This window comes from Poromitra crassiceps (assembly GCF_964638095.1).
Source record: "Poromitra crassiceps genome assembly, chromosome: 18".
NCBI classification, from domain to species: domain Eukaryota; kingdom Metazoa; phylum Chordata; class Actinopteri; order Beryciformes; family Melamphaidae; genus Poromitra; species Poromitra crassiceps.
In genome coordinates, this window is record NC_139636.1 from 2,561,223 (window position 1) to 2,583,257 (window position 22,035).

The 22,035-nt window shown below is 42.1% G+C and overlaps 4 protein-coding genes across 6 annotated transcripts; 2 read left to right on the forward strand and 2 right to left on the reverse strand.

The window, feature by feature from the left end:
- Positions 1–1,208: 1,208 nt before the first annotated feature.
- On the forward strand, positions 1,209–3,713 carry LOC310792455 (uncharacterized protein; the record flags this gene model as incomplete). The annotated part of the gene is made up of 5 exons (XM_083654144.1): positions 1,209–1,331; positions 1,542–2,225; positions 2,347–2,517; positions 3,372–3,473; positions 3,579–3,713. 5 exons carry the CDS (start codon positions 1,209–1,211, stop codon positions 3,711–3,713), a joined length of 1,215 nt encoding a protein of 404 aa, XP_083510270.1.
- LOC310792827 (protein regulator of cytokinesis 1-like) lies at positions 3,709–10,458 on the reverse strand. 3 transcript variants are annotated; one of them, XM_083654587.1, is made up of 14 exons: positions 10,296–10,458; positions 9,760–9,892; positions 9,558–9,680; positions 9,228–9,461; positions 8,973–9,143; positions 8,706–8,855; positions 7,963–8,110; positions 7,729–7,865; positions 7,494–7,589; positions 6,564–6,710; positions 6,356–6,463; positions 5,614–5,715; positions 5,432–5,533; positions 3,709–4,627 (listed from the first exon to the last, which is right to left on the reverse strand). In XM_083654587.1, the coding sequence occupies exons 1-14, from the start codon at positions 10,319–10,321 to the stop codon at positions 4,553–4,555; spliced, it is 1,752 nt and encodes a 583-aa protein (XP_083510713.1). In that variant the 5' UTR covers positions 10,322–10,458; the 3' UTR covers positions 3,709–4,552. The 3 variants fall into 3 exon arrangements, with proteins under 3 accessions (XP_083510713.1, XP_083510712.1, XP_083510714.1); XM_083654586.1 differs by having other exon boundaries at positions 5,360–5,533; XM_083654588.1 differs by lacking the exon at positions 5,432–5,533.
- A 3,485-nt stretch (positions 10,459–13,943) lies between these two features.
- Positions 13,944–17,719, reverse strand: spi1a (Spi-1 proto-oncogene a). The gene is made up of 5 exons (XM_083654597.1): positions 17,563–17,719; positions 17,204–17,297; positions 16,957–17,120; positions 15,284–15,458; positions 13,944–14,709 (listed from the first exon to the last, which is right to left on the reverse strand). The coding sequence occupies exons 1-5, from the start codon at positions 17,662–17,664 to the stop codon at positions 14,390–14,392; spliced, it is 855 nt and encodes a 284-aa protein (XP_083510723.1). The 5' UTR covers positions 17,665–17,719; the 3' UTR covers positions 13,944–14,389.
- A 2,081-nt stretch (positions 17,720–19,800) lies between these two features.
- On the forward strand, positions 19,801–21,693 carry tmem276a (transmembrane protein 276a; the record flags this gene model as incomplete). Its single annotated transcript, XM_083654594.1, has 4 exons — positions 19,801–20,197; positions 20,687–20,800; positions 20,925–21,062; positions 21,446–21,693. 4 exons carry the CDS (start codon positions 19,801–19,803, stop codon positions 21,691–21,693), a joined length of 897 nt encoding a protein of 298 aa, XP_083510720.1.
- Between the last annotated feature and the right edge of the window lie 342 nt (positions 21,694–22,035).

The following is a 22,035-nucleotide window of genomic DNA, read 5'->3' on the forward strand; positions in this document are numbered from 1 at the left end:
CACCCCCCACAATGGATCTCTAGGCAGTTTTGTTATGGCTTTGTGCAAGGGCAAAATTGACCCCAATATTTTGATAATTTTATTTTCATTCAATTCATTTAATTTCCGTCTCTAACACAGATTCAGCACCTGCAAAGCTGTTTGCCAGAAGACAACAATGAAGAACACACACAACGCTTTAGCAACCTTATGTACTAATTACTATTTTTTAAAGTGCCCTCACATTTTTGTAAATGCCCCCAGTTTTTATACAGTGGGGGCAAAAGTTGCCCCCAAAATATTTTTTTAATTTCCTACACTGATTAAGTTCCAATAAATGTCTGATATATGTGTAACTCGCACATGGATCGTAACATTTTGCAGTTCAAATTTATTTGTATACCACAAAGTGAGGCTGGGCAAATATTTATAGTACAAATTTACATTTTCTCAGACGTCTACTACACAAATCATGATGCAAGAGAGTAGTACCACAACAGACATCACGTGCTGTATTAAACTGTCTCCCCTTACATGAGCAGCTAATCTGATGCTCTCCCTCCTTTCCCAATACATCAGCATTTTCCTAATCCCCCGTTCAACTCCTTACCCCAGAATTAAGATGTACACTGATGCGTGTATGAGTAAGGATGTACGTGATGTGTTGTTTATGTTTTCACATTTCTATAAACATTGTGAGGGGGGGAGGATCCTTACACTATCTAACATGAGATCACCATGCAACAACACACAACATTGCAAAACACATACAAATACAATTTTGAAACAATTTATGGCATTATAGCTTTTTTTGTGTCCGTTTTAATGTTTCAGGTAGAAGACGGGTAGATGTTATATAACAGAACCGTAGCAAAACAGGAAGCCTTTTGGAAGATTTCCTAAGAATGTCTTCTTGGTAAACAACTCAGGTGATGTCAGAGGCTTATGAAGAGATTTGTCTCATAGGATCACATCAATGGATTATAGTCATTCACTCACTCAGTCACACACCTGTCATTGCTTCAGAAGGCTGTGGACCAGTGAGGATCGAGGCACTTCACACAGCACACAGGTGAGTGCTGAAAAAAGCAATGGAGGTCTGATCCATAACTGAAAACAACCATATTTAAAGTTGCTTTCCATTTGTAAACATTATTGATAGCCCTTTCATATGTGTTGTTCTGATGCAGGCTATTTGTTGCTAAACTCTGGTGCATTTCACCGCCAAAATGACCAGTCTGCAGGACGTCCCATTTAAGACCCCACTGGGCTCACTGGAGGAGCCCATGAAGCTGGTGACGGCCCCAGACATCACCATCCCAGACTACCTCCAGACACTCCAAGAAAATAAGGTTAGACATCCGAGAACACACTTTCATTTTAACCTAAGCTGGATGTATTTCAATCAAGATTTCCTCCAGTGAACTGTTAAAAAAAATCTCAGGATATGCCAGGTTGCTCCTGTTGCCTTTATTTCTGTGATATGTCATGTCATTAGACCTACTGATATTACAGTCACTGCCTTAAATCATTTGAGGGTGTTTTTTGGTTTTGTGTTGCAGTATGTGTTCAACCTGGAGAACTGGGTTTTGACTGGGGTGCGAGGTGCTTACTGCAGGAGAGCACGCCCGGTGTGTGGGGCTCCGAGATGTGGTGGGGCCTCTCCATCCTGCCCTCCCTACCACCTGATGTTCAGCAGCCCTCAGGAGAGTCGCTGGGCCAGTCGCTGGAGCAGCGACCTGAGGGCTCCCACCCCTCGTCCCCGGAGTCACAGCCTGAGCTCCGCAGACAGCCGCTGCCTGACGCGCCGCACCATCAAGTTCCTCGTCTCTGACTCAGAGGAACAAGGTGGTTATTCTGAGGATAATGAGGGCTCCTCCACTGAAGATGCGCCCTATCCCCCCATGAGCAGACAGCGACCAAGGAGCGCTGCAACCAAAGACCCAGTCTCCAGAGTCAAAAGCCTCCACCGTGGCACTTCCACTCCCCACTACAGGCCTGTCTCCCCTCTGAGCCTCGGAGGCCACGGAGGCCATGGGAAAGCCTCGGACACCTCCTCTGCTTTCAGAGACTGCAGACAGCAGGCCAGTCCCCTCCGCCAAGCGCAGAAGAACTGCAAGAAGCAGCGCCCAGTGAACACCGACATAAAGTACTCCCAAAACACACCGGGCATGCCGTCTCCATCCAGGCCACAGCAGACACGACCCTCATCTGCAGGACCTGTTCTCAAAAACCGCAGGCATAAGGTTAACTTCTTTTCTATCACACATTCTCTGATATGGCCAATTCACATAGCCTCATCTCTTTAATTTGTGAAACCCCCCCCCCCCCACCCCTTTTTTTATTGTTCTCGTCCATTTTCCTTAGGTTCTGCGGACTGGTGTTTCTCATGGGGTGTTCTTTGACTACTCTGCAGAGCTGCTGTCGGCTCTCAGCCAGGAGGAAAGAGAGCTGCTCGAACCAGTCACTGAGAAGGGCTACCCTTTACGCACAGCCATATTGGCATTGCAGAAGACAGGCTATCGTAGCCCAGAGAAGGTAATCTTCTGAATGAAATGCAAGGTTCCTACACATTTTCCATTTCAAAATTCCATACTTTTCCAGACTCCTTTGTCAGACCATATTTGACATCCGAGTACACAAGGGCGTCACTTTGTGTTGAAAGGTGGTGGGGACATGCATGTCCCCATTGTAAATGACACCTATGGCCACACCACAATTTTGAGGTTTAGGGTTTGAGCCTCAGTGAAAGCTTGGACTTTGAAGAACTTCTCAAGTCAAGACTGAAAAGCTCTGTCAGAAATGACTTGACCTTGTGAAACTCAGTGGCTTGCAGAGTTTGATGACAGTTGTGAGGTTGCCTGTTCAAGTCTCAGTCAGTAGGGGTTTTGAAAGTGGACACCCAGATGAAAGACTGAAAAGCTCTGAGAAAACTTGTCTTAAGTGACTGTGTGATCCAGTGGCTCAGAGAGTTGGATTACTACCCAGCAGCACTGAGCTATATGAACTCGTGCGCGATATGGACAAAATCAAATAGCACAATAGTTTAGACCAAATACCTCAATATCAATATTGCGACAATATTGTAGGGATGACGCTTAATTTTATTATTTAGAAAAATTAACAGTCAGATAGTCACAATAGACAATAGTCTGTAAACACATTTTTCTGTACTCTTTTCCAGACCTGGAAATACTAAAATTTTATTCCATACCTGCGTAGGAACCCTGGAAATGGTTGTGAACGATATTTCTAGAGATATTTTCCAGCGTGTAACTGTAACAGATGAAAGTGTCTTCTTGTGCCATCTGTGCGTCTATCAAGGCTTATCATGTTATCCTCCTATAATATATATATATATATAATATATTTACTTGTCCCTTTCCCAACAGATCCTAAACTTTTTGGTTGCAAGTAACCGTCTGTGTGGAATGGGCTATGATGAAGCACAGGTAGACGAGGCCTTGGAAATGTTCCAGAACTGTGAGAGCAAGGTGATCTCTTCAGTGTTAAAACATACAAAAGCAGAAAACAGAACAATATAGCCAGACGACCTTTTCACTTTCATTTCTGTGTTAACTCTTGAAAATTCATTTCAGGCTGCTGAGTTCTTGCGCCTCCTGACACAATTTAATGAGATGGGCTTCCAGCAAAGTGCGATCAAAGCAGTGCTGCTTGTCCATGGAAACCACCGCGAGAGAGCTCTCGAAGAACTCATGACATGCACGGCTTAACAGAACACGGAGAGATCATTCTGTCATCTATGTCAAATGTCCTAAAGATACTGTATCTGGTCAAGCATAGTTCATGACATTCTAGTAAAGATGCATTCTTTGTCCATCAGAAAATTACATTGTCCAAGTCATTCTGTCATCTTAAAAGATTTTTATTTCGCGTGACAAAACGGCACGCCAACAGAAAGAACATTGAAAAATGGCCATTGAAGCCTCGTAAATATAAGAGCACAGATTGATTGAGAATAACTCATGACATGCACGGCTTAACAGAACACGGAGAGATCATTCTGTCATCTATGTCAAATGTCCTAAAGATACTGTATCTGGTCAAGCATAGTCCATGACATTCTAGTAAAGATGCATTCTTTGTCCATCAGAAAATAACACGCCAACAGAAAGAACATTCAAAAATGTAAATATAAGAGCACAGATTGATTGAGAAGTGTGAGGGTTGGTGTAGGAAGCATTGAGCACAAACCGAAAATCACCACCAAACAGAGCATTCCTCACATTCCTGAAGGTTACACTTTGCTATAACAGCATTTAAACTCGGTTCATAGGACAGCATAGAAAAAAGAAAAAGTCACGGCGTATGACTAGCTTGACACCAAAATGTATGTATATAGTTGAGAAAATTGTCCTGGAACAAATGTTTTATGAAATAAACCCTTATGAAACAGACCCTTGAACAGTTAAGAACAAAATTCACACAAAAGTAACATTTAAAATAAAATAAAATCCTTATGTCAAACAGGAAAAAGGCAAACTAAATATTGACACATCACCGGTGAGTTGGATGGCTCCCAGTGCTGGTGTACCGTAGTTCCTTCAGCCCATCAGTGATGATGGCTGACGGTGGAGTTCAGCTGTCCTGCCTTCAAATTGGATTTTGAGGCCTTTGAGAGGTCTCGCTGTAAAAGAGAAACGGTTATCTTTCAATATGATTCATATACGTACTGGTGTCAAATGTCAGAAGTCAAACAGTTAAATATACAAGTCACTGCACTCCCACATTATGTTAAGTTGTGTTCATTCCAAAATGCTATATAATTTTGGAAATATATTTATGTTCAAAATGACCAATGTTTATCATTCACTTTTTAATTCAACTAAAAAAAATCTTTGTGTACCGGTAATATTGTTTGTAAAACATATCGACTACGTCTGTTAACAGACAAACACTTTCAAAGTGAGTTTAAAAAGTGAGAACAAATTGGAGTTTCAGTGTGACTAAAATGATTGTGGGTACTTTGCTATCCGGTTTCAAGTTATGAACTGTCAATGTCATGTCAGTTATGAACTGTCATGATCAAAGAAAGTTATGAACTGTCATGATGAAAGAAAGTGCCACCCAGTGACATCATTGAATTACACTGCCTGAGATGCTTGAAGGAAAATGTTATGCACATCTAGAATTGTGAAAATTTTCAGTTGATGAATTTCAAGCAAAAGCAATAAGATAATGCCATAGGATTACATTTTCTATCTAATTTATAATAAAGAATACATGACTCAAAACAAGAAATCGAATTCAGGCTGATTTCCCTTAAATAGTGGTGCGACTGAGTGACATTTTTTTCCCTTCATTAGATGTGTTTTACTGGGCTTTTAGCAGTAAAGGGCTAGATAAATGCAGAGTTTACCGCAAAGTCCACATAGGTGCCAGCAACAGCGTTAAAGGTGGTGTTGTCATCCGCACTATCTTGATCCCTTACCGCGCCTCTCGGAGCATTTCTATTGAGGTGGGAGATGTTTTCCTTGTTTCGGTCGACTGCACGAGGAGTTTTTCCCTGCCCGGTGTTTCGCAGGCCAAGGCCCTGGAATTAGAGGAGGTTGTGTTTTCTGTTCTTTAAACACATGATCAGTAAAGGAGGGATGAGGTCTATAGTGAGCTTACCTTGCTAGCGGACAGAGGTGCTTTCTGGAGTGATGAGTGGCAGAGGGTTCCACTGAAGCCAGCGCCCAACGTGCTGTTTGGAGTGGAGAGGGTCGAAGTGAGCTGTGTGATGACAGGGAAGAAGGTGGGTTCACTTACTACACACCCTGCCACTGCCAGTCACAAATAGTGAATTAACTAAACTATAACACTGTACCCTTCTCTTTTTTATTTATTTTTTATTCGTAAAGATTTTCCAACATAAAAGGAGATACAAAACCCCACCAGGTAGGGACAACACATCAGCCACCACATCGGTATCGGCATAATAGTGGTATGAGTGATATAACACTAACAGCAATGTTAATATCAGTTCACAGTACTACATGCGTTTCCCAGCATGTACAAAACACAATCACCACAGAACTGGTTTTAAACCAATCATATTGACATAGGTGAACATCGGCGATTGGCCATAACAGCAATGTTATTATCAGTGTAGGCCAAGAATTAACATAACGAGGAGTGGTAGGCACAAAGTAAAGAATAGAAAAATGCAACCTAGCTATCATGGTGATGTCCATGGTCCCCACACATGGCTTCAATAAAGGCAGTCCATGCCGTAATATTTCCTACTTTAGAGCCATGCAAATGGGCCACCAGCATCTCCATGCCAGCCAAGTCCACAGCTGAAGATGGCCATTGCTCAAAAGGCTCAAGTGTGAAATACAAATAGTGAATTAATTAAACTGCAACGCCGTACCTTTCTCACTTTGCTGGGTGTGGGAGTCCCGACTGGGAGTATTCGCCTTTTGTTTGGCGTAGTTCCATACAGCATGTCCGACTCTATCTGTTTGTTTTTCTTCGTTTGCTATTTCACAAAAGAGAAACAATGTCATCACATCACATGAAAACTTTCATGAAAAGGAAATCACACTTGGACTTTGTTTTTAGTGAAAGTAATAGGTTACCCTTTCCAATTTCTCCTTCTCCTTTTCCGTATGGTGGAGAGCCCACTGCTGTTGCACATACTCAAGGAATTTTTGGCCATTAACCAGGAACTCCCTGCGATTTTCCTGCTCCCAAAGGTCAATCTGGGCCTTCAGACACTTCTCCAACTGAAACAAACCAGGCAACATCAATGCATCTAATTTATTTAAATGCTGACTGTTTTTTGGCCTAATTTCCAAAAATGTTCTTGTGTTGTTTGTGTGTTTGGCAACCACATGTGCAAGAACTTCATACCATCTGAGACAAAATATAAACAGTCAAACATCCCCACCTGCTGTCCAAAACTGGGTCATGCACCAACAAACCCTCATTGTATCCACCTCCCTTAGCATCTTGTCTGCTCACGTTCATTACTGTTAGGAATGGATAATTAATCTACGGTAATCCAATTAGATAGATTTTCCTTTGGGCCTCTAATGACATCATTGCTTATATACTCCAGAGTTCCTACACATTTTCAATTAAAAAAAATTCATACATTTCCAGACCTTGATTTGTTTAGATTGTGTTTGGTGTTCAATATGATTTATGCAGTAGACATCTTCCCCCTGCTAACTACTACGTCATATCAGCGTATAGCGTACAGCGACAAATTACAGAATGTGTTGACGATTGGCAGGGTTCCTACATAATTTTCATTTCAATTTTAAAATCCCATATTTTCCCCAGACCCTATGCTCTTGAGTGGATTTTGGTCAGTATTTGAGATAATGCATGCTGACAGCACACACACACTTTCAAATTCCCTATTCAAGACCTGGAAATGGTTAAAATATTTTTTTATACTTTTCAAACCTGCGTAAGAACCCTGATAGTTGCAATATCAGAAATCCTGTTCAGAAATGTACTCTACACATGCTAATAAAAGGCATTTAGAGACGTCTGCTCACCTTCGGCAGACTTTTTTGGAGATCCACTCTCTCCTTCTCTTCCCTAAGAAGGTTGCCACCTCTGTTGTTGAAGCGAGCGGGATCGCTAGCCTTTCTCTGTGATGGAAGAACAAATGTCCAGAGAGGATTTCACCATACCAACTAATTAGTCATCTGGTTTCTATGGCTAGAGAAAATGATGGGAAAGTGCACATTTTCAGCAGACAGAACAAGTGTGTGGTAGAACTCAACTCACATCAAGTTCCAAGAACAACACCCAGTTCTCCTGCCATCGCGTGACTCCCTGAAAAAGCTCCTTGTGATCCTCGTAATCTTTCTTCAGGATCGACATCTCAGCTTCATGCAAACTCAGCAGCTCCTCAGTGAAATTATCTGTGTGGAGAAACATGCATTGAGACCCACTCTCTCCCTCTGATTGTCAACCGATTCAGCGCAGTTAGGGATCTGCGTTGCTATAAAAACTACGCACCATCGTGATATGGAAGGAAAGCCTGTCGCTGCTCTTGGCTGTAGAAACACTTATCCCAGAAAAGGGCAACCTCAGCTCGAATGGCCTCAATGAATCGCTTGATGCTCTTCAACTTGAGCATTTCTAGACGTTTAACCTCATCGTGGAGCTGGGAACAAAGAACATACATCATGAGCAACACCACAGCATTATGGATCAATTGGAAGCATTTGACAGAACATGCAATTCAATTTATGAATACAGGGTTCCCACACATTTTCATGGATGAAATTTCAAAACCTTTCTATAACTTTTAAAGGATCCATAATACAATTTTTTCCCTGTAATGTGAGGTGGTGACTCTGAATCAATACCAGAAATGAACTACACTAGACAAATAGGACACACCTCTTTATATTGGATTTTTAGAGTCACTGCATCACATGGAAGCTATTGAAATAAAACATAAATTTTCCATATTAATATAAAATACAAGAAGCACTAAAATCCAATATAAAGAGGAGTGTCCTATTTGTCCAGCGTAGTAATAATTTCTGGTATTAATTTGGAGTCAGTGGGTCACTCACATTACATAGAAGCTATTGAAAATTAATATTTTTTTTTATAAAAAAAAAAAAATAAAGACATGAATTTCATGACTTCTCCAAAATGTTCAATGATTTTACTAATTCCATGACTTTTCCATGACCATGGGAACCCTGCAAATAAATAATTGCTCATTGGACAACCTATCATTTTCTTACTGCCTCCATGTTGTTCTTCTTTGAGTTGACCATGTGATCAGCGAGGGCCTCCCTCTCCTCTTGGGGGATCTGGAGCCTTTCCCACAGTTCCTGGATCTTAGTGCGGTACGCTGCACAACAGCGTTCATTTTGTGCCTTGCATTCTTCCAGCTGCAGAAAGAGGAACAAAATAAAAGTAAACCCCCTCCAAAAACAAATGCTTATAACATATGACACTGGACTGTTAAATCATAGCATCAGTTTAACTGAAGCCTCTGAGCAAATCACCTGACTGAGGAGCAGTTTGAGAGCTGCAATGTTGTCGATTGAAAGACAAAATTCCTCCTCATCCTCACACATCACATCCTTCTCAAAGCTCGTCTCTGGGAGGCGTTCCAGATGATCCAGACACAAGATAATCTGCTTCTTTATGCCCACAAATTCATCATGACGACGCTCCTAAAAAGACGAGGAAAAGTCACAGAAAATTAGATATGCTATCATATATCCACAATTGGCAGTGGCACCAACAAACAGTGGTACCTTCTCTTTGGTCAGATCGTCAATGTAGGAGCAGTAACTCTGTAGTTGCTCCACTGATGGGATAGACTCCTGGTCGATGCAAAAGGGTGTGGTACGCAGTATATCACACAACTCGCGGTCCTTGATAACAAGGGCTCCGAGGTCTTCCATTCTTTGCTGCTTGCGCTTCCTCATCATCTCTACACGTGTGCGGCTGTCCTTTTCCAACTGCAACATGGTGAGTCCTTCCTCCACCTCAAGAGGCAAAGCAGTAAAGAGTCAAAATCCCCCCAAAGTTAGACATCATTAAGTGGCTTTCCAGACATGTCAACGAAAATACCGTAACTATACCTCAAAGGGGGGCATCTGAAGTTCACTGGCCAGATCACTGAGTTCCTTGAGACAGGACTCTATGCTCTCCTGCAATCTCTTCTTGAGGGCCTGCTCCTCAGAAATCATCTGATCCAGCAAACCCTTTAATAGAAGTAAAACCAATGTTTAACCGTTTGAAACAATGAAGGGCAGACCGTCTTTGAGTCGATGTGGAACTCACGCTAATGTGCTGATGGACAGTATCGGTTCTCTGTAGGCGCTGGGCCTCTGGAATCCCTATTTCCTCCCAGATGTCCTTCAACATAGCCAACGCTCTATTGAGGCTAGACACGGACTCCGCTGCGTGGAGTTCGCTGGAATAAATAAAAAGAGCATTCAAGTCAATCAGTGGTCTGGATTTCAGACCCCTGATACCAGTCAATCGAGTTCGAAATGCGAACGTTGGCGAGACCTTTAAAATTGGTCATTAAGCTCAGTTAAGCTAACAGTTAGCAATCATAAGCCCAGTCCACATCTAGCGAGGCTAACGATGTGATGTTTTTTATTGGTTTGGCTAAGTTAACGTCAGCTAATGTACCGATTAAACCTGTATGACATAACGTTAAGCGTTTTTAAAAAGGAAAACGACATTTAACTTACACTCCAAACTACTCATACGTTAACACATTGGCTAGTCACAAGAAACGGCTATGCTAACGGGTGGAGCTAGCTAACGTTAACAGAAATGCAGAATTAAAACGTCTAGCGGTTACTAACCTCCTCCTCATGTTGCCAGTCCGCATAATTAAAACTACGCGTCTATGTTCCGAACGGTAAAAAAAGAAGAAGCTATCGTTAAAGATAAAATAGACAACTAACGTAACGTTAAAGCTAACGCTAGTTGCCGCAGCAGCTAACGCTAAATCTGGTTGCTCGTTCGTTTTTGTTCGTCGACGCAATGGTCGATGCTCGAGACTGTTTCAAATTTGTACTACGGAAACACAATCTCGGCTCTGATTGGCCGATTCTAAACCCGTGAGCGGAAGTTGTCTGGGTGACTTCTTGGTTTCTTCTTCTGATGGTTTTTATGGCGGATTGCAATCCAACTTTTAAGGTGCATACCGCCGCCTACTGTACCAGAGTATGGAGAACAGGATCAAGTTTACAAGTGTATGCAATACATAAAATTAAAATAAATAAGTAAACATAAAATTCTTTCAAGAATTAAATGACCCATATCTGTGTAATCCTTACCGTATCTCCTTTTGTTCCTAGTATCTCTTCCAAATCCCATCATCCCCAGCCTCTCCTCTCTCACCCTTTGTTGCAATCTTACCTTTTCTTTTCCCAATAAAAATACAGTATTGTTTAAACCAGTGTGGTCAAATCTTAACCTGAACAGAACTACCTCCTCACTTCTCCTTCTCCCTTTAAGACCCTGTGCTCTAACTGTCTTTTGAACTGAACTCTATAGTATGTTCTGCCCTTTTTAATTAGCGCTTTACCTTCCCCCCTTTCAAAATGATATATCCATTGTGTGCCTTATATTTAGTGATTCTTTAGCTATCCTGTCTGCAGCTTTGTTGCCATTGAATCCCACATGTGCAGGTACCCAACACAATTCTACATCGGTAACGCTTTAGAATACAGCCCGCAAATAAGCATGTAGTTAGAGTATAACAACGGGGTTTAGGGCTGTAGTTATAGTCTAACTACGGGGTTTAAGGAGTGAATTATAAGATCTGTACTTATAGTCTAACTACGGGGTTTAAGGAGTCTAGTTAGACTCTAACTAGACTCCTTAAACCCCGTTGTTATACTCTAACTAGACTCCTTAAACCCCGTTGTTATACTCTAACTACACTCCTTAAACCCCGTTGTTATACTCTAACTAGACTCCTTAAACCCTGTTGTTATACTCTAACTACACTCCTTAAACCCCGTTGTTATACTCTAACTACACTCCTTAAACCCCGTTGTTATACTCTAACTAGACTCCTTAAACCCCGTTGTTATACTCTAACTAGACTCCTTAAACCCCGTTGTTATACTCTAACTACACTCCTTAAACCCCGTTGTTAGACTCTAACTAGACTCCTTAAACCCCGTTGTTATACTCTAACTAGACTCCTTAAACCCCGTTGTTATACTCTAACTAGACTCCTTAAACCCCGTTGTTATACTCTAACTAGACTCCTTAAACCCCGTTGTTATACTCTAACTACACTCCTTAAACCCTGTTGTTATACTCTAACTACACTCCTTAAACCCGTTGTTATACTCTAACTACACTCCTTAAACCCTGTTGTTAGACTATAACTAGACTCCTTAAACCCCGTTGTTATACCATAACTACACTCCTTAAACCCCGTTGTTATACTATAACTACACTCCTTAAACCCCGTAGTTAGACTATAAGTACAGATCTTATAATTCACTCCTTAAACCCCGTAGTTAGACTATAACTACAGCCCTAAACCCCGTTGTTATACTCTAACTACATGCTTATTTGCGGGCTGTATTCTAAAGCGTTACCTCTACATCTATTCCCAACATCTGAATTCTAAATAAACATTGAAACATTTCAAAGAAAAGATCTTCCCTGATTGATTCCATATAGACTTATTGCTGCAGAGTGGATACACAGCACCACCCTGTCTGGTCTCACTTCTTCCACCCACTGAAGACCAATAATCGCTGCCATCATCTCATTCTCAGCCGTATAAACTGATACTTTAACTGAAATTCTCTTTCCTATGAATTTGAAATTGTGGGATGTATACTGTTGATCATTTTGATCTTTTGATCCGTCCATAAATATCTGTAAATAGTTGTAAAAATGACTGCTTATACCAGTTTGCACAGTGTCCTATTTCGCTTGCCTCCCAATCTTTCTTTAGTTCCATTATACTAAATCAACTTTAGCCAAATAGCCATGGGGGGATATTACTTATGGGAATGGGGGAATTAAACCTAATTTATTTAATGTCATATTCTTCTGACTTATCTTTTACCATCCATCCAAAACTATTACCCAAAAAACTATATTCCCAGCATTTGTTTAAGACACTTTTGGTGTTTTCATCCCCACATCCTCTAAGACTAATCCAGTAGTAGGCTAAAGCAAGTTTGTCCTTTCTGAGCTCTAGTGGTATTTCTCCTGCTTCTACCAACACAGCATTACCAATGCTAATCCCCAAGGCTTTATTTTGCATTCTGTCTATTTTGGACAAGTAAGATTTGGCTGCTGCCCCATAAACAAAACATTCATAATCGATGACTGATCTCATCAATGCCCTGTATAAATCTCTTAATGCCTGCTTATCTGCTCCACAGGTGTACCCCGCTATAGCTCTCATTAGATTAATTACTTTTTTCTTACATTTTGTTTCTACTTTTTCAACATGTATCTTCCATGTACATCTTTCATCAAGCCAAATTCCCAAGTATTTAAATTACTTCACTCTTTCCATTGGTTGACCATATAAATGTAGTATCTGATCGTCTATCTTTCTCTTCCTAGTGCAATAACAAGACTTACTGATTGAGATTTAAAACCCCCAATTATATGACCACTGCTCTACCTTCAGGATAGCCTCCTTAATCCTTCTCATCACACTAGCATAATCTCTTCCCCTGATCCATATAGCCCCGTCATCTGCGTATAATGATGAATATACCCTTCTGTCTAGGTTTATAAAGACTTCCTGGCTGGTTGACGTAAGTGATGTTAACATCATTTTTGCATAACACATTCTTTTATGAAGTTAAACTAAATCATATGTTTCAGCTTGTCAATAACGTTAGCTAGCCTATAATATTATAGGCTATATATTAATATCTCACTCTCTTGATATTGAGAATATTGCATTGCAATCTCTTTAACGTTTACATCTCTGAACGTTATCTCTGAAGAAAACTCATAATCCAGCTAATAATTAAACCTTAAGTGCTTTCTATAAATAAGAAGTACAGTACCATTAAGTATGGTGTGATCTTGTTCTTTTTGTATCAAAGTGTCACTTGTAATGTCGCAGTGTAACACTAGAGGCACTTGTGCCACATTTTGGAACCAATTGACCTTTGGCTTTGTGAGGTTAGGATGCCACCCAATTAATGAGATTTGATCCTGATTAATAATTGTTTTCATTATATTCATTCACCTGTTAGGATTATTTAGCTTATTGGGGATATAGGCCCTTTACACCTTGACGTTGTTGTACGCTTTCATATGCTCTGATGAAGGCTGTATAGGCCAAAACATGTCCGCAATATTGTTTGTGTCGGTAAACACTCTGCCATACTACGTTTATCTTTTTCCTCTATGTTGCAATACAAAGTTTTTCACAAGATGACATCCATTTACGCATATTCATGAGGAAATGATCAAAAGTCATGTATAATGATAATCTAATCTTCTTTATCTGTGGTTTATTTGTCACCAGGTGGATGGAAAATACACGACAAGGTCTGTTAACAGGATTACCCTCCAGGAAAGGTTTACTTTGCAGAATCCATTAATTAGTAAGTGATAATGACTACTGTGCAATATAGGTAGGTGTTTGCTAGGGCCACACACACAGGCACGCACGCACACACACGCGCACGCACGCACGCACACGCACGCACGCACGCACACACGCACACACACACACACACACGCACACACACACACACACACACACACACACACACACACACATGCTGAAATATGATCAAGCAGGTAGAAGTTAGCAAATACCACACTGGAAGAACCCTGGTGTTACAAATAAATAAATACAGCATTGTAAGCAAAATTGCAGAAATGACCGTGTCATATGGTGTCTGATTTTGTGATTTTGGCGTAATGAAACAAAAGCTTTGCTCCCTCATCAGTGGGGATACTGATAGGTGCTCTCTGAACAGAGTTTCCTTAGCACATCCCCACTGAACTGATAGGTTAGTTTCTTCTTGACTTTCTTGATCTCTCCGGTCTTGCCGTAGTTCCGCAGAGCGCGGGCCATCTTCTGATAGGTCATCTTTTTGCGGTTGCCCTTCTGCAGGCCCCAGTGGCTGGCCAGAACTTCTTTGTGTTTTGTGGAGAACTGGAAGATGCCCTTGTCTTGGTCCACCCACCAGATACTGTCACTCATGTCACCATCTCTTAGCAAATCCAGTAGGAATTGGTACAAGCGGATCTTCCTCTTGTTACCTGGAGTGGAAATATGATAATATGAGAATTTTATCTGGCAGTTATCATTTCCTCGGCCTTCCATGTGCTGTTATTTTTTTCCGTTCTTTCTGTATTTCAGAAAGTTATCGGAAGAAAAAAGCAAGGCTATGGGATCATACTGTATGAACACTAATACTCAAGTAGCCTACAAAACATTGCATCACATGAACAGTATAAAATCACAAGGAAAATTGGGATAATCAAATACATACAGCACATAATATACAGCACATTTATTAGCTCTCAAAGTCGTTCAAACACGATTTAACTTTATTTCTTAAATGCAGTTAGTTTCCCAAAGGTTGAGTGTTCTGTCGAGTGAGTTGAGCCAGTGGTCTATCAAAGTTTTGAAAGTCATCCCTTTGTAGTAATAGAATCTTCTCTTCAATTGTTAAATACTGATATGAATGATTTCAAATGCCTGGTGGTCAGTCAATTTGATAGAGACAGAGAGGGATTATCTCTGTCAGCCTGTTCATGACCCCGAGCAAAACGACTGGATGTGAGACCATGTGGCATTCAATTAGGATTTCATGTAAACACCCATACTCACCGGGGTCTTTCCTTAAGGAGGAGGGAGGGTTGTGAATCTCTTCAAAGTCATCCTCCCCCTCTGACACCTCGAGTGACGGACTTTGTGCTCGCTGTTCCTCTTCTGAGCAGTAGGTGGCAGGCGATGCAGAGGCCTGGTACTGGTGGTAGCACAGGGCGGGGGTGTAATATGGGATCTTTGGGGGGGGGAATAAAAGCATGTCATGGTTCACGTTTACACAAAGAGGCAATAGAGATGCATTATCAAGGACTGACTGACATTTTGCTTTGTGGTAGTGACAAGATTGTCTTTGTCCTAAAAGAGGAAGTAGCGATGCCAAAATAGAATTCAATACTCAGCAGGAGCATGATAACCTGAAGCTGCCAGATGGGGGCGGTATGGAGCATGACACTTCAATGAAAATATCCCCAACGGTCCAAAGCACACATCACGATACAAAATGAATAAAAAAACACATTTTCCCTCTTCATAGAAATCCCTAACCCCCCCCCCCCCCCCAAAAAAAAAGTATATTTTCCCTATCATTGTAGGCATATGGTCCCAAGGGAGCTTGAACCCCTTCACTTTAGCATTGTCACATTCAATGTCCACTGGTTTATAATCATATATTGTATGAACACGTACATAACTTCAATAAAATGAGCAAATTTAAGTATTTGTCCCAATTTAATTAAGTAAATAAATAAATGGGGCTTATGTAGGCTTTTCTCAAAGACGCTTTACAATACACAACATAACACTGGGGGAGGGGGTGACGTTAGTGAACACATAGTGACACAGAGGATATTACCCCAATTTTGGTGTGTGTGTGTGTGTGTGTGTGTGTGTGTGTGTGTGTGTGTGTGTGTGTGTGTGTGTGTGTGTGTGTGTGTGTGTGTGTGTTCTCTCATATTTGTGCTTGAGTTTCTGTTGTAGTCCTATTTATGATGAGTAGGCTGAAATGGGCAAATATCTCTTCAACTCAGGGGAAGGGCATGAGACATTTGATCATATGACTCTAGTTCATTTGCATTTCACCTCAGACAAGACAGGACTCTGCTTTCAAGTCTGAAATGTATCTAGATTTGCTAGAAAGATGAACAACATTTCAGCTTTTCGCCAATAGGGCACTGCTTGATGACATCACTAGGGTGGCTGTACAATACAGTAGGCCTAGTAGGATTTTGAATGATGAATGAAAACAACCACAATCAGAAAGTCAGAAACACAACAAGCCTGTTAGCATGCTGTGCTGTACTGTACTGTACATTCAACCTATTGATGTCATCAAGCAGCACCCCAGTTGGCGAGAAGGTGAAATGTTCATCTTTCTCACAAATCTAGGTAAATTTCAGACTTGAAACCAGTGTCCTGTCTTTTTTAGGTGAAATGCAAATGAACTAGAGTCATATGATCAAATATTTCATGTCCTCTCAGGGGAAAACAATGTAATACAGGACATTGTGGCTATTCTTCAGGGTGAAGCACTACTGCTTCACCTTCTGACTTAAATTCAACAACATATTTTTTTTTGTAGGATGATGGATGGTTGGGGTGGGAATGTGTATAGGCTAATCATATACTGCATATTCCTGAATCTTGCTTATATATGCTTGTCATCATTTAAACCGTATATGTTGAGATTGCTTATTTGCATACCATTATGAACGTGAGCTGTAAACCTAACACCTTACTTGTGATGGCACCGTCAGAGGTCCGAGCGCCGGGTCCAGGTGAAGGGGGTGATAGGGCAGCAGTTGTTGAGGAGAAACGCACTGTAGCTCTGCAAAGTGATTTCCTGGAGGATTGTCAAAGTCGGCCTGTTGCATGCGCTCAGAATGGTAGTTCCATCTGTGGTCTGAAACATGACAAAAGACAAGGCACTCAGCCACACACGCAGTAATTCATGCTCTACTCCACATTTAGATCCAGACGTCTCACCTTCATAGATCTCTCCCACATTAGAGAGGTAGGAGTACAACTCCGCAGGTGGCCGATAAATCTCTGGCTCAGTTGAGTTAATTTCCTCTGAACCCTTTGGAGAAAAAAAGTCAGATTTTGTCATTGAGAAAGGTCAAGTTTTTGTCTCTGCCTGACTGTCCAGCCACAATCCGATAAAATATTGTTGGGCCAGAATTTGTAACTGTAATGTACATAAATATTAAATCTTCTATACATACTATACACAAAGAAACAGTTTAGCACCATTTAACATAAGCTTAATACAGTATAAGATCCTCTAATCATCACCACCTACCTTCAAAAGTATTTTCCTGTTATAATCAAACAATAGTACTTACAGATGATACAGCATAGCCATCCATCAGTGCAGCATGAGAATCTTTGTTCCTGAAGCTGGTCATAAATGTTGTTTTCTCCCTTACTGCTTTGTTGAGAAACATACAAAGCCGCTCAACATTGACTTGACAAATAGGAACTGAAAGTGTCCCAGTGAGAAATATAAACTGACCCTACAGCCTACATTCATATCATCTATTTGTTAAGTGCCAGTAGTTCCTGACTGTGAAGCGTTGTGCAGCCAATCATATTTACATTCATTCCTCATTCGCCTGAAAAAACATCACTGGACACAATACTTCACAGTTCTATTTTGTTATGTGAGGTTAGATTACAGGCAACTAGGACTCACAGAAGAAATCCTCCATGTATGCTTTTTGATCACAGAAAGTTATTTGCAAACCATATGAACAGTATATTGTTTGTATTAGAATCCACTTTGGGTGATTTGTTGGCATGTGAAAATATCTTCAGATAATATATCATGAAAGAGCTACAACTCATAGAAATAATAATTACAAATAAATATCACATGTTAACACCAAAGTAGAATGAGATTGCTTTTAGATTTAACACTTTATACTGAAGGTGAATCAAGTTCCCTATCATCAACTTTCTCTGTAGGCATGTAGGCAATTTTGGCTAAACTACTTGGTTTCTAAGTATCATGTATCAACTGAGAAAAACATCCATAGAGTTTTTACTCATATAGGAGTTTAGGAGAGTGACTGCAAAGAGAAGCCGAAACCAAAAGTGAAGTTTGGAATGGGGCTTGTTCCCCTTTTCAACGTTTAGTGTTATGGCTCCATTTGAGGAAGTGCTGACCAGAACACAAGCGGAAACATGATGTAAATGGCCTAAGATCCTGTGTCCCTGTAACATGTTGTTTTGGTAGGCCTACTTTATTTGTTATATGTTCTCCATAGTGTTGTTGAATCAAACATACACACACACACACACACACACACACACACACACACGCACGCACACACACACACACACACACACACACACACACACACGCGCACACACACACACACACGCACGTGAGCGCACACACGCATACACAGACACACACACACACACACACACACACACACACACACCGACTGCACTTACAGCCATACAATAGAAATAATATTATGGTAATATTTATTGTTATTTTGATTGGTCATATTTTCCAAATGGAAAGCACAGGCAGTCTGTCTGTCTGCTGATCCACTGGAACAACTGTCTCAGATGAGGTCCTTGTGGCCATCATAATAGAACTCTTAACAGAAGGCTAGTAATGGTGCAGCCTGCAGCTTAGCTAAAAATAACAATTCTATTTTGTGATAAAATCATATAATTTGGTAGGCCTACATTTATAGTCAAAGGCATAAAAAACTGATATGGAGGCATCATGCATTTTTTAGATAAAAAAATTGCGCGACAGACTGGCAGCCTATGGAAGTAGTCTGATATGGATGATCCTGATGTCAAATCACAGATTTTTTATGACGAGGAATTCAAATTTGGAACTTTAGAATTGCCCAGAAACTTCTAGCCAAGATCAGATCAGATCAGATCAGATCAGATCAGATCCATATCAGATTAGTCTACACAACTGTATTGCAGTCACAATATCGATAGGCTGCCAGATTGTGGCTGCAAAAAATGCCTTTTTATGCCTTTGGCTAAGTCAGTGTACCAAATGATATGCTTTTATCACAAAATGCACATATTGGGGTTATCTCCACCAATATAGAGCCCAGCTGCTTGATGGAGGTATTATTTAGTCACTCATACATATAGCACATTATGGAAAAAGACAAGAGGATACTCTCTCTGACAGGACTTTGTGAAACTTTGGGATGAATTCCTAAAGACAGTAGTCTAAAGTGCAGGCCTACCTGGACCTTGTTGTGCTTTCACATGATGCTCTGTCTCCATCTACTGGAAAGAAATGTTGGAGTGACCAGTATCTAGGCTAGACTGACTTCAGAGGCAGAGAGAGACGACCAAAACAGCTTATCGAGGCCCAAATGAGTATCCTGTGCTTCGGAATTCGATCCTCTTCGTCGTTGCCAGGCAAATCAGAGAAATGAAGGTTTGGGGAATTTATCTGAATTTCAGTTTTCCATTCATTGTTGAATTGTAGCACCGTCTCAGACACTGATCACAGCGGCCAGGAGGAGCGGAATCCTGCTGCTGTCCCGTGGAATCATCACGGCAGCAGCAAGGCGAGACACGCATGGAACATGGCTGCTATGAGAACTTTAACAGTGGCAGGGCTCTTTTTGGCATTTTGTGCTTTAGGATTGATAACAATAGCGATCAGCACCGACAACTGGTACGAGACCGACGCGAGGAGGCACCGGGAACGCTGCAAGAATTACTCGAACAAAAGAAACGACCCGGGATACATTTACATCTCCAACAACAACCTTCCACTCCGCATGCTACCGAAGAAGAACAACGTGGAGAGAAAGGGCTCCAGCGGCGGGGTGCTGCTGCGGGCTAAGCGGCACTTCTTGCCTCCTGCCCCGGCCATGGAGTCCCTCTGCAGTCGGCAATTCAACTCCACCATCACCGGACTGTGGAGGAAGTGCCATCGGGAGGGATTTGACTTGGAGACAGAGGACCTGATATTTAAAGGTTCGAGATTGTGTTTAATACACATATATTTGATCAAAATGTGTTTGTTTTGGTGGCATTTGTGTGTTTACAGTGCTGTGTGCGACGCCGTTCAAAGAGGGGGTTGTTTTCACCACAGTGCTTTGTGCACGAATGCGCTATCCAAGGTGCTGATGCTGCGCACAGGCTTCCCAGGCCTACGCAGCACACAGGAACAGCACATTTCGACGCTTGATGTGTGTTTTTTTTCTCAGCACAAAGGGGGCGAGCTATTATAGTAACACAAACCTGTGTACAATAAGCTACTACAATGGTGCGGGTGTGTGTGTGTGTGTGTGTGTGTGTGTGTGTGTGTGTGTGTGTGTGTGTGTGTGTGTGTGGTGGATGGATGGGTGGTTGGATAGAGGGGGGAGGGGGGAGGGGAGGGGGCAGAGAGAGCCGTGTGATATCATATCGCTTCATCTAATTTCAATGCCTTTGTGGCATCTTTTGTGTTGTTTACATCCACAGGATTGGTCTGGCGTTGCACACCAATCAAATACTACTACTCATCATCAGCGCTGCCGAAGAATCTGCCAATCAATCTGACAAAGACCATACGGCAGGATGAGTGGCACTCGCTCCGTAAGTTCCCACCAACAACAGCTCCCTTTTCATGTTTTGGGGGGGAGGTGAATTAACAGTGAAACTTGACATGCGTCCACACACAAAATAACAGGCTTTTGACTCCTCTTTGTGCCCCACGCAGACCTACAGAGGATGACGGCCAGCTTCATAGGCATGGCCATGGCAATCATCTTGTTCGGCTGGGCCGTAGGTGTGCTGGGCTGCTGTAAGGAGCATGATCTGATGCAGTATGTTGCTGGACTTCTTTTCCTCATGGGAGGTAAGAGAGAGCTGCTTTACATGCAGAGTGCTACACCACAAAGCACCAAAGGGGGGCAGCAGAGCCTCAGTGATTTGGAGAAGCGCTGACCAGGCAAACATGCCCTTCTTTCAGTACCCTGACAGATGCATTCAGTGAAAAGAAGCATCGCATGAGCATGTGGGGAAGAAGGTGAAACTGGGTTGCTGTCTTCTCTGACTTGTTTACCCCCCTTTTCTCTCTCTCTCTCCCTCTTACTCACTCTCACTCTCTCTTGCTCTCTCTCTGTCTCTCTCTCTCTCTCTCTCTCTCTCTCACTCTCTCTTGCTCTCTCTCTCTCTCTCTCTCTCTCTCTCTCACTCTCTCTTGCTCTCTCTCTCTCTCTCTCTCTCTCTCTCTCGCAGGGACATGCTGCATCATCTCCCTTTGCACATGTGTGGCGGGGATCAACTTTGAGCTGTCCCGCTATCCTCGCTACATGTTTGGAATACCAGAGGACATCAGTCATGGCTACGGTTGGTCCATGTTTTGTGCGTGGGGCGGACTGGGCCTGACGTTGCTGGCTGGATTCCTGTGCACGCTGGCTCCTTCCCTCTACCCTCCACAGAGCCCCGTCGTGCACAAGCCCAGACAGGAGAACGGCTGTGTGTGACAGAACAGCCCGTTCTCACTTCCAACTCGTCTCAGAGCACCGCTTTGGCAAGCGTGTTGGCGACCTCCGTAACGCCCCGTGGAGCCTCCAGCATGTTATGGAACGCAGCGGCCCGTTAAAAAGCACTCCATATCTGTGGGTTCAAGCAAAGGTCAAGCACGCCCTCAGGCTCGTCGTCCAGTTGGGAAATACCGACAAGGGGACGGTAGTACCACCCTGGTTTTGGGTTAGGCCAGGGCTTGGGCTTGGGGCTTGAAAACCCCTGGGTCTCCCCCTGGAGACCCTAACGTAACCCTAACCACACCCACCCAATGCCTAAACCTAAAGACCGCCTACCCAGTG

Bases quoted from the DNA above. Each gene is read 5' to 3' on its own strand.
- LOC310792827 (XM_083654586.1), bottom strand. From the start codon at position 10,321: ATGCGGACTGGCAACATGAGGAGGAG. The intron at 9,462-9,557 runs GTATAGTTACGG...TTGCCTCTTGAG, and splicing joins TTCAGATGCCCCCCTTTGAG to GTGGAGGAAGGACTCACCAT. The intron at 4,628-5,359 runs GTAAACTCTGCA...TCTCTTTTACAG, and splicing joins GCACCTATGTGGACTTTGCG to CGAGACCTCTCAAAGGCCTC.
- spi1a (XM_083654597.1), bottom strand. From the start codon at position 17,664: ATGTTTCTCAACAAAGCAGTAAGGGAGAAAACAACATTTATGACCAGC. The intron at 17,121-17,203 runs GTGAGACGTCTG...GTCATGTTTCAG, and splicing joins TGTGGGAGAGATCTATGAAG to ACCACAGATGGAACTACCAT. The intron at 15,459-16,956 runs GTAAGGTGTTAG...CCCCCCCCAAAG, and splicing joins CTCTGACGGTGCCATCACAA to ATCCCATATTACACCCCCGC.